Source organism: Vanessa tameamea, chromosome 3 (genome assembly GCF_037043105.1).
Source record: "Vanessa tameamea isolate UH-Manoa-2023 chromosome 3, ilVanTame1 primary haplotype, whole genome shotgun sequence".
Lineage (NCBI taxonomy): Eukaryota > Metazoa > Arthropoda > Insecta > Lepidoptera > Nymphalidae > Vanessa > Vanessa tameamea.
This window is the reverse complement of record NC_087311.1, coordinates 5,188,520-5,200,802: the sequence shown is the minus strand read 5'-3', so window position 1 is coordinate 5,200,802 and position 12,283 is coordinate 5,188,520. Positions and strand designations below refer to the sequence as shown.

Here is a 12,283-nt window from a genome sequence, read left to right as displayed (position 1 = left end):
ATTAAATGTGACTCGACAGGAATTCGAAATTCGAACCAAATTAAGGCCTGGTATGTTTTATCATTAACAAACAAATCAGTCACTCGTTGTTTATAAAATTTTAAAATAAATTATATGAGATACATATTCATAAAAGCTTACATTTCGATAATTTTAATATTAAGTTTTTAGTAAATTATTAGTAAAATTAGTAGTAAATTATCAGTAAATTAAATTTCGTTATACATAAAGCAATGATATGTTTAACGTGTTTTGAAAATATTTTTTTTCTACGTTTTATATACAGTTAATAATAATTTATTATCATGTATAATACGATGCTTTTACAAAACTGAATTTGAAAATTAAATAGTAAATTCAAGTGAAATGTCGTATGTTACTGAGACATATCATAAATTAATTTCACGTATAACTTTACATCTCAATGTTATTATTGAGTTTTATAATAGTCAAATATCATAATTTACTATTATTATTTTTTTTAATAATACCTGTATATTTTGTGTCACTTAGAAACTACATTACTTTTTGAATACAGGTATATTGAATTCGCTCGAGTGAACGTCTTAGCATGCTCAGTAACGTTATTTACCTACATAGTTAGCGGGTGAACCACTCTGAAAGGACGACGGGACTTTGAGTGAAAACACTGGCAAACGTAAACGACAACATTATTTCAAGTAGGCATTTTACTCCTGCGAGGTATGTCGCAGTTACGCTTATATTACGGTCCATGGACTATTTTGGAAAATATATCACCCTTTCGTGGATTTAAACTTACGATAAAAATCTAGGGAACTTCTCCAGTTTCACGGAAATATTTTTTCCGATTCGAAGGTATAAAAAAATAATATACCACTAAGGAGTAATTGGGATATTGTTTAATAATTATAAGAATAATGTTTGGTCGTGTGCAAAACAAAATTGTATTCATATTTTAAAGAAAGTAGACGAGTACATGCCCCTTGCTGTAAAATGTTTGTGAATGGTCAATGTAGCCTCAATGTAGCCCTCACACACGCTTTAAGAAATACAAACCAGCTAAGCAGAGAGCTATACAAAATAATATTTATTTTCATAATATTTTGCAACTAGTACTTTTTTTTGAAGAAATATTTCCATATTATATACGAAATACGAATATATTCGCACTTATTTTTTTGCCCCTTTTATTTTTTACGCGTCGATGGCGCTGGGTTTCACGAGAATTGCTATTTGTAATACGATAAGATCTTTTCATTCAACTTATTGGTTTGGAAAAAATATTATATGGAATCAATTGAACTTGTGAAAACATCATGAGTGCCATTTTATTAAAAATATTTTTGTCTTTCGGCATGAGTGCTTGATGATGCAGGATATTTAAATTTCTTTTTAAAACCTTAAAAACAATAATATTTAAAGACTTTTGGTTTGATTTTTTTTTGACTTATTATCCGATAAAGGCTACATACTTTATAAAACTTAAAATGCGTCTATTATTAAATATATATCTAGTATCTACTCTACTATAAATTACAGTTAACATTTGCTTTCTCTCTTTACAAAATATAAATTGTCGAATAAGAAAATCTATAAGTCTTGGAAGAGATTTCATAAACCGATAAATTGTTCAATTGTTAAGCATACACAAATATAACATTTTATCATCGTTGACGAGTCTAATCTACGGGCGGACGCGTCGCGCCTTGCAAATAACTTCCGCACCTGCCGGTTGCGCGCAGCATTGCATCACATTCCACCAACATGCATTCAGATACTCGACGGCTATATACTTCAGGTTCACTTCCATAAGCAAGATGGAAGCAAATCGTAGTGTTTACAATATTAAAGGACTTTAATCATTTCTCAAAAAATAAAAAGTTTCTATTGGATTTATTTTAATCCATTATTAATAAAAGGATTTTAGATGTACGTATGCATGTAAGTTATACTATAGTGTTTGTAAGTTCTCCTGAATTTACTTTTAATAATATATAGTGTGATCTGTTGTAAATATTTTGGGCGGGCTTCCCTAAGTTAAAAGTAAGGGAGTTACAAAGTTATAAGTGTCCATTGTGGAGGCGTGGCGCACGCGCGACGACACTCCGCGCGCCGCTGCCGCCGCGACCGCTCACGCCTTACCGTGATCGCACACTGCGATAACTTGCATTGCGTCTCGCGCAACGCAACTCTTTGCTTTACCGGTAATGAGACTTGCTTCAAAAGTTTTAAAGTTGTAATGTGCGGTTCAAAGAACGTAGTATTGGGAAACATGTGGTGTCGGTGATCGCGCGATGCGGCGACAGTCGCGCGCCTCGACCGCGCGATGAGCGTGAGTCGCCAACCTCCTGCGCGTTCAGCTCGCCTGCACGCGCGCCAGACACTTCTGCTTATGTTCATTCTCCCGCTATTTTTTGCTTTAGTAAAAGCACAGTAAGTATTGCTATAACACGAGATTTTGTCTTAAAAAATATATTTTATAAAAATTAAAAATTTATTAGTTTTGTCTGAAAGATTTTGCTTGAAATAAAAATTATGATATTTGATAAGTTTATCATTTATTGCGTGGCATGTATATAAATTATATTATTTTTTTATAAACTAGCTGTTACCCGCCCACAACGCTGGGCACTAAATATAAAAAAGTGAAAGGGAATTAATGAAATTCAAAAAAATAATAATATGTAGCTTTAACCATCTTTGAATGATTCGCAGTTGATTAGTCATATGTCATATGATAGTCTCATGATCCATTTAGTAGTTTTCAGGTGATTGACGCATAAAGAAAAATAAAATCTGTGAATACATTTCAACTATTATTTTACGTATTACAATAATAAAAATTAAAAAAAAAAAAACAATTTAAGTGGAAATGATTGGTTTACATTTTTTAAAGTTTCGTACATATTTTCCGACGGCCGACGGTATCGTGAAAGCGTTCTGAAAGTGAGTTCATTTACAAACATATTTTAAAATTAAATGTAAAAGTGTAAGGTAAATTTAAAATGCTGCTTATATTAAATTAAGATTGTTTTTAATAAGATAATAATTTTTATAAATATTAAAAACATATAATTCGTAACCATGAGTACAATAGGTATACAAATAGATATAGTAGTTGGTCATATTAGACCAGTCATGTTGAACTAAACACAAATCTATCTCGTTGTTGTAATAGGTTTTCCGACCGTCACCGACGTTAGGTTAATTTCATATTGGATTTAGGGAATCCTCTCGCTAAATGGCAATTCTATCTAAGCCAGAGGGAAACTCATTTAAATACCTCTTCTGAGTGTTTAGATGCATATATACAGATGTTATTTGAAAGGGATTTATTCGCCTGAGGACTGATTGTTAATAGATATATTGATTGTTTATAAATAGAATTCTTTTACGAAATGACAATTTTATTTTTCTAATATAAACGTCTAGTGTAAAATAAGCGAAAATATTTATGTTTTTATTAATTGTAATTGATTGGCAGTACGCGCTGATTTAATAAAGTGTAAATTTGCCTGTGTTTTTTGACGTAAAATCAATTTTAAACCTATAATGTCATTATAAAGAATATAATTATGAAATTATGAATCACATTCAAGATAAGGAAGACCCTGCTTTCGAAACTATGAGTCACGAAACGATTACATATGATTAGGTGAATATTAGGTGATTAAGTTACATATATTATAAGAAAAGCAAAGGTACATATGTTACAGCTAGTTGGATGTATTGTGCGTTACAGACGCACTCATTTCCAACTAAAAAAAAAATTATGAGCCTTTAAAAGTAATTAAAGAAAGAAGAAGACTAAAGTTTGGAGCTTATTCTACCTCGATCTTTATTGTAAAAGGAGACTAATTTGAAACACCTAGCTAGGTTTTTCAAATTATTCGTCAAAATATCTATTTTGTCGCCTACTTTGCAAGCCTCTGCTTTTACAGCGGAATACCAGAAAATAATCTGTAACAAAAACTCGAAACTCACCGCAGAACACGAGCGAGAAATGACGGAATGTGATATGAGACATTTATTAGTAGTTATGAAATTTATCCCACATCAAAATGGCGGTTCATCGTAAGTCGGCTGTCAGCATGTCACGAGTGAGATACGAAATTAATTCTTGCCGTTACATAATTTATAAAAAAAATCAAGGAATGATTACTTACGATGCTGGCGAGCAAAATGTGATTGATTTTCTCACATGATAGATATTATTATTAATGATTATAATTGACCACAACAAATATTAAGGGCAGCATCTGCACCACGGTTGCGCTGCGTAATAAAATTGTAAAAAAATATATATATTAAATTAAATTAATCCTTCAGCTCATGTGTTAAAACATAAATATTTGATTTTCTTGCTTCAAATTAATGCATTTCGATTTCCTAGGGTATAGTTGTATTATATGTATTGCAATAATCTTACTCAAGAAATTCTAATTAGATTGATACTGGTTTATATATTACATATAAATTTAGTTTTAAATTACATTACTTTCAATATGATTATAACCTATATTATTGGAATAAAATACCAAAATCCCACTGAGTGTCTTTCATCACAGGTCGGTGATATTTCGATGCAAAATCGTGATATATCTTTGACGATCTACGGATCACCCTATTTTCGACTTCGACTCATGACTTTGATCATCAAATACTGTTTAATTGTTAATTGAGAATATATTTTATTATAATAAATTAAATAGAGGCCAATTATATATCGCGAGGAAACCTGCACGTGAGAGAAGGGAATCTGCTTTGTGTATCCACCAACCCGCATTAAAAAAGCGTGGTAGAGTAAGCTCCAAACCTTCTCCTCAAAAGGGAGAGGAGGCTTTTGCCAAGCAGGTGGAATATTAACAGGCAGTTACTAATTAGTTTAATCTGAATAGTATTTATTTGATAATTTAAACGCTTTTAAATCAGGGTCTACCAATATGATTTGTAACTATCTATTTGCGTTAGGTAGCTCATCTATTGAGATTGGTAAAACTTTAAATGTCAAACTTTAAACATCACGCTAGTCAACGGTGCGGAGCAGTAATGCTTGATATGGGTAAAATCACCCGGATCAACTGTTTGTTAATAAAAGTTAATATGTTGACGTTTGATTATGACGTTTTTTTGTAGACCGGAGCGCACTGTAGCGGTTGATCGTTTGGAGAACGTCACTCACACGGTTACTCGTATTCTCGACGGCTACGACATTCGTCTACGTCCTAACTTCGGCGGTACGTAAACTAAACAATTTAGAACTTAAAACAAAACTAACTGCTATGTGAATTGATTATTACAATTAATTTTTATTCGTGGATATGCATATTCGTCATATAGGTAATTATAGAGAGGAATTTTTTTATTGATAATAGCAATCGTTGTAAGTATATTTCATGAACACTTAAATTGTTATAAGAAAAATAAATATCCCTCAAACACTGTTGATGTCTTGTCGAACTTGTTTTTAATATGTATAATTAAAAAAGTAGTTTTATCATAGCTCCTTCCTTTTACTGCCTTCCTACTATTCTTTAGATATAGCCAAAATAGCTATTTATCCAGTTAAATCATAGCTCAATGAAAAATAATAATATTCTAGATTGTAACTAGGTCGTATATATAGTATATGTAAGATTCGCACATTAATAATGTTGTGTAAGTAAATAATACTGACTTTAATATCTCGATGAAGGTACAACTTATACTCACTCATAGTAATTAATGCTTAGGAAGTTTCTCTCGTAGATAGAGAATCTCTAAATAAATATAGCTGCAATTCTGCAACTTAAACCTTGTTTCATATTACACGTAACCTTTAGGATGCACATTATTTATTGCATTTTCCTAGGCATGTAGATTCAATATATTGAATTCAGTAAACACGCTGCCATTCGTCAGCAGTCCATTTAACTCGCATCGAGGACCTGCTTCCTTGCACAAATGTTATTACTCCACAGGCGACCCGCTTTACGTCGGCATGGATTTAACCATTGCTAGTTTCGACGCAATATCCGAAGTTAATATGGTGAGTGAAAATTATTGTTTTCAAAGCATTTTCATACTCCAGGTCAATTTGTTTTTTTTTTTTTAATGTTTATGTTTTCCATCGTAATGTAGGTACATTTTATGTCTTGAAGTGCTTCGCATTAAACCTCTTTGGTTTGATTTTCTAGGCTCATAAAAACTGTTAATCCGATTAAAAAGTTTTTTTTTTTATATGTATATTATGATTATTTTTTATATTAGCATTATGTTTGAGGACAAACAAAATTACGAAGGAACATTTTTTTTTCATATTTATCTGTGTTTTTTTTTCAATTACTATAAGTATAAAGGATAGATGAAAATTGTTTACAGAGAAGTGTGTGATATGATTAAATTTTTATAAAGAGTCTATATTTTCTATAATTAATTTGGCCTATTTAGTTATTTTAGAGACATTATGTTGGTATTTTTTAGTAAACGCATAAAAAGCGCATGTGTATTGCATTGTGTATACAGTATGATTAAAAAAATATTGTCGGCAATAGGGACTGCCGATAGAACTGAAAACTTAGAACTTATAGTATTAAAATTTTAAATTTCCTAATTTTTTAATTAAAATCACTGGTTTTCAAATCTGTTGCATCATTTACAGTACAAGATCATGACAAAATATGAATACAATTTAATTGAAATAACGATTAAAATACAATCCCATTATTTATGGATAGTATTTGTATTTACATAAATGTCAATGTACTTGATTTTTAACATTATTATCATTGTTTGTGTCATTGTCATCATTGATTTCAACAATACTTAAGACTTTTTGTACTTACAATTATGTCATTATCTTCCAAAAAAGATACAATTGGCTTATGGTAACTAAAGTAAGAAATGAATATATTTGATTCAAAACTGTCTAAGTATCGCGTAAAAAACTTTACGTTGTTTTAAATTTTTAGTACAGATTTTTAGTACGATCATTGGACATATTTAAATTGTTTCATTTAGAAATTCTAATATTTCTTTTATCACCGTCTGAAGACATCTGTAGAATCAAGGATCTAAACAAATATGTAATATTTGATTCAAAAATGCTTATAAAAGCCTACATGAGCAAAGTATATTTTGATTTTAAAATAACCCTAATTCCATGACAATATTTTTTTTAAAATATATCATAGGAGTAATTTATCTAAATGTTAGCCATGTAAGGATACTCATTACGATTACTGCTTTAAACGTCAACTCACCCATAATTACATTAAAATCATTTTTAATTGAACATAATATTCATAAAAAATAATAATAAACGAAGCCATTATCTTGAGTTTCGGAAGTTAGTTGAACGTGACACGTCAATAACTCGACGTCGAGATTGCTTTACTGACAAAACAGGGGTGTACTCGATTGCTCGTTGTAATTCATTAAGCTTTTAATAGCGAAAAGAGAGCAAGGCCGTGATCACTTGACACATATCTGTCGTCGGTGACCGAGGAGCAAAGTTGAGTCAGCAAATCGATGGAATCTTCAACCACTTTTTATTGTTAAGATACCCCATGCTTACCGTAAACAACTAAATTTGAAAACTCCCTTACATTCGTGGATTAATTTCATTTAAATGTACTTTTAGGACTACACAATAACCCTTTATTTAAATCAATATTGGAAAGATGAGAGGCTCGCTTTCGGTTTACAAGACGAGGTCCTAACCTTATCTGGAGATTTCGCTGATAAAATTTGGGTACCGGACACCTTCTTTGCAAACGACAAAAATAGGTAAGATTCTTGACAAAAATAAGATGTAAGTAAGACTAAGAATAAATAAATATCTTCACTGGTGATCTACCTGTAAAACAAAAACTATATTTTTTACGAAAATATGTTAAATATGTTATTAATTTGTTTATCGATTTGTTTGTATTCTAGTTTTCTCCACGATGTGACGGAACGCAACAAGCTGGTTCGCCTCGGCGGGGACGGTAGCGTGACCTACGGCATGCGTTTCACGGCCACACTCGCCTGCATGATGGACTTGCACTACTACCCCCTTGACAGCCAGAACTGCACCGTCGAGATTGAAAGCTGTGTGACTCTATATTCTCAATCCAGCTCACCATTACTCGCTTGCTTCGTCTGTTGAGTTTAAAGTTTTGTTAGAGCAAGCGTTCATTTTTTGTGGTTGAGCCGTAATGATGTTTTTTTTATTTATGCTTATTTTATACTCCATTGAATGATATGGAATTTCAAATATTGACCGACAATTTTCCGACCGATCTTTTCATAATTTCATTCAAGAGTTAAATAGCTTCTTGTACGAAATACATTAACTGTTGTATTCGTATAATTGACGTTTATAACGGTATACTAACGTACAACTTTATCATATAGATGGCTACACTGTGTCGGACGTGGTCATGTACTGGAAAGAAACACCTGTACGTGGAGTCGAAGACGCAGAACTTCCTCAATTTACTATTCTCGGACACGAAACTAACGACAGAAAGGTGTGGCGACCAATTTTCATATTTAATATTTATTATATAACATTTTCTATTTAATTATTTTGATTAGTATGGAGATCGATTCACCACGTTAAATTATTGTCAGCGTACATTAGTATAAGTGACGCTCGTGCTTACAATATGTCTTAGTGTGCGTGAGGTGACTAAGAGTAAAGACGACAAAAAGTATACATACTATTATAAGTTTTTTTTAACAATTAATTTGCCGTAAAGGTGCACGCCATCCTGAGTGAACAATCTATACTTCATGCCGATATTTATGTATATAATATTAACGTATTAACAAAGTATTTATAGGAAAGGTGTTAATACTATTATATGTATATAGTGTTAACACCTTTCTGATAAATACTTTGTTTAGTAAATTGTACTATGTTAATACACATTAGATACTGGCACTCTACGCCTAATACAAATTCCTTAACTTGGGCTATAAATCACGACAGAGAAAGCGCACCTATTAAAGTCGTGTGTCGTTTCAGGAGAAGTTAGCTACTGGCATCTATCAACGGTTATCTCTCAGTTTCAAACTTCGAAGGAACATTGGATATTTTGTGTTTCAAACCTACCTGCCGAGCATTTTGATTGTAATGCTATCTTGGGTCTCCTTCTGGATCAATCACGAGGCTACTTCGGCCAGAGTTGCATTAGGTAATATAATAATAATGATATATAGATTTTTTTTTAGATTAGATATAGTGAGCAAAATAATCAAAGATTTTTTTTTTCATATAGGAATCACCACTGTGCTTACAATGACTACCATTAGCACAGGTGTTAGGAGCAGTTTGCCGCGCATATCTTACGTGAAAGCGATTGACATTTACCTTGTCATGTGCTTCGTGTTCGTATTCGCGGCACTCCTGGAATATGCCGCAGTAAACTATACCTACTGGGGCGCAAGGGCAAGAAAGCGTGCCAAGTTAAAAAACCGCGACCAAATTTCCACTAGCACTAGTATGGATAAGGAACTAAAATCTGGCGGTAGGTCTTTATGAACTTTGATTGAATGCTCATCATATCATCATCATAATATTTAAAATTAAGAATTATATTATTATAATTAAATATATATAAATTAAGTTTATATATTAAATTAATATATAAATTAAATATCCTATTATAATTATTTATAAAAGGATATTTAATTAGAGTCAACTGTACCTTAAAAGTGTTTTTTTTGTATTAGGTTTATCTTATGTATGTCAATTAAATCACAATATCGTATTTTAGTAACGAATTTAGTAATTGACACCACAATTGATTGTTTTTTAAAGAAAATATTTTACCTAAATATTTTTACCTAACTACTTCACCCATCCCAACTTATTTACAGTTTCTTTTGAAATTTAAAAAAACAAAAAAATTATCCATATTATATCTCTACATTACTAAGATTTTAAATTATGTTTCTTTCAAAGAAGGTTCCCACTCTCCAGAAGAAATCATAGCTCTCCGTGAATACACAACTACCACTGGACGAGTGTCTCCGTTGCCAAGTCTGCGGTCGCGACCGCTGCCACCTACCACTGGTGCACCACCGTCGCTGCGACTCCAGAGAGATTATACGAACCTGCGCTACAGGACACGGCCTCATTCGAAGAACTCGAGAAGTATATATAATATATTACATATTTTATTTTCATTTATATTTTATTTGGCTTTCATTCAGCCCCTATGCTTTGTGCAAACCCGTCTGGCAAAAATCCATTGTATAGCTTATAGCATATTATATTCTACCGTTAAACAGCAATGCTTAGTATTGTTTTTTTTGCTTGTGGAATAGGTACCTGATGGTAAGCGATCAAATTTCCTTACATCTCCATAACACGGAGGAGACCAACTGCCTTCTCATGGAGAACACTTGGAAGCTTATTTCACAACGCTGCACTGCTGCGTTGGTGTGGCAGATGTTACATACCGTTTTAACGTGCTGTTTTATTGCATTAAGAGTTGCCTGTTTCGCTTTACTAATTATCTACAATTATATAAACAATTATGTAATCTACGGCTATTACATAGTTGTAAACTCTGTGGGACATTTCTGATTTACATAATATATTAATTTTAATTATAAATTAAAATGAATATGCATTTAGAAATGGGTTATTTTAGACTTTTTTAAACGATTATATTTAACATACATTAATTGACAATTAACCTTTGATATAAATAAAATACATATGTATAATTTTACCAGTTCAATTTATTATTATGTAATTGTAAAATAAAACAATACATAAATGTTTTATTTTCAGAAACCTGTTTTTTAAATTAAAATTTATGTATTTAAAGGTTTTGGTTGCTTATTTTTTTGTGACACTAGTAATATATTTTTATATATATATATTATATTTATACTAGTAGTAAAATGTCTTAAATTTATTATTATTGTTGTTGTTTCAGATAATACCAACAAGCCAAAGATGATGCACGCTCTGAAACGAGGCGCTACTGTCATAAAAGCTTCAATGCCCAAAATACGTGACGTTAACGTCATAGACACGTATTCACGCGTCATTTTCCCAATATGCTTTCTTATATTTAACGGTGTCTATTGGGTTTTCTATATATTCGATTAGGGATTTAGATTATGTAAAAATAATTTAAAGATAAAAAATCAAAGTACAAGTGAAATCTGATCTGAATCACATCACTCGAACGTAACATATACTATGAAACATTCTACTCAAACTGCATTTTGAAAATGTATTCTCAGCGTGCCCAATGAAGTTTCGCTTTGAAAAAAAATATTTAACACTAGCGTTTAGCATTGTCTATAAATTATTTTTAAGTTTCGAATATGTTAGTATATCCTTACAATAGAAAGAGTTTCCTTGGTGTTAACAAAACTTGTAATTATTTCGTTCATATTGATAAAACACTGTACTGGAACCGATATCGATTCTGTTGTACAAAGTTTCTAAAGTAAACTATGAATCTGACATTACTAAAATAATCGCTATCTCTTTCTTTTATGTGGAATAAAAAGATATGAATATAGCTATATGAGGGCTCACTTTATAACACTAACTGTATATTGTTAACGATGTTTTTTTATTAAAGAAAATTATGTTGCTTCTAATTTAAAATTCTTATTTGTTTATTTAATTAATGTACAATGCACGGAAACTGCCATTTATAATGTATTAATAACATGTTATAAACCTCATTTTAAAATTAAACGTTACTTTAAGTATTACGATTATAAACAGAAAATAAGTTTGACTTAGAAGTATACTTCGCCTGTCTGCTATTTATTTTTAAGTAAACAGCATAGTATAGTATGACAAATTATAAATATATATTATTAGAATTAGATTTTCATTAGATAAGTATATAATTACGTTTAATATAACATATATAAATCTAGTTTAAATGTATTAAATACTTATTTAACAATGATGTTACTACTAAAAGTAAAAGTTGAAATAGTTATCATATTCTATTTCGGATAACATTATATCAGTATCTCGTTCATTTACTTTAAATAAAATAATTGTATTATGCTAATTAAATGATGTAGAACATTATCTCTAAATGTAAATATTTTAATCGGTTTAAGAAAATCTGTAACAAAACGGTAGCTGTCGATGTTTCTATTAGCTTGATGCAAATCAATGAAATTTACTAAATATATTGTAAAATAAAATGTCAGGCACATTTTGTTTTATTTTTAACAACACTACATAACACCTTATAAATGTTTGATTAATATATTTGTTTTCTTTTAAAACAAGAATACGACATTCATATTACTAAAGTTTAAATTCGAAGAAACGTATTAG

At 30.8% G+C, this 12,283-nt stretch overlaps 1 protein-coding gene across 2 annotated transcripts; it reads left to right on the top strand.

Annotated features, from left to right (window-relative positions):
- Positions 1 to 2,099: 2,099 nt before the first annotated feature.
- LOC113397415 (gamma-aminobutyric acid receptor subunit beta-like) lies at positions 2,100 to 11,106 on the top strand. Of its 2 annotated transcripts, none has more exons than XM_026635739.2 (10): positions 2,100 to 2,415; positions 5,119 to 5,219; positions 5,943 to 6,010; positions 7,604 to 7,749; positions 7,900 to 8,057; positions 8,362 to 8,477; positions 8,978 to 9,146; positions 9,231 to 9,479; positions 9,920 to 10,108; positions 10,902 to 11,106. In XM_026635739.2, exons 1-10 carry the CDS (start codon positions 2,309 to 2,311, stop codon positions 11,075 to 11,077), a joined length of 1,479 nt encoding a protein of 492 aa, XP_026491524.2. In that variant the 5' UTR covers positions 2,100 to 2,308; the 3' UTR covers positions 11,078 to 11,106. The 2 variants fall into 2 exon arrangements, with proteins under 2 accessions (XP_026491524.2, XP_026491523.2); XM_026635738.2 differs by having other exon boundaries at positions 9,917 to 10,108.
- Positions 11,107 to 12,283: the final 1,177 nt, after the last annotated feature.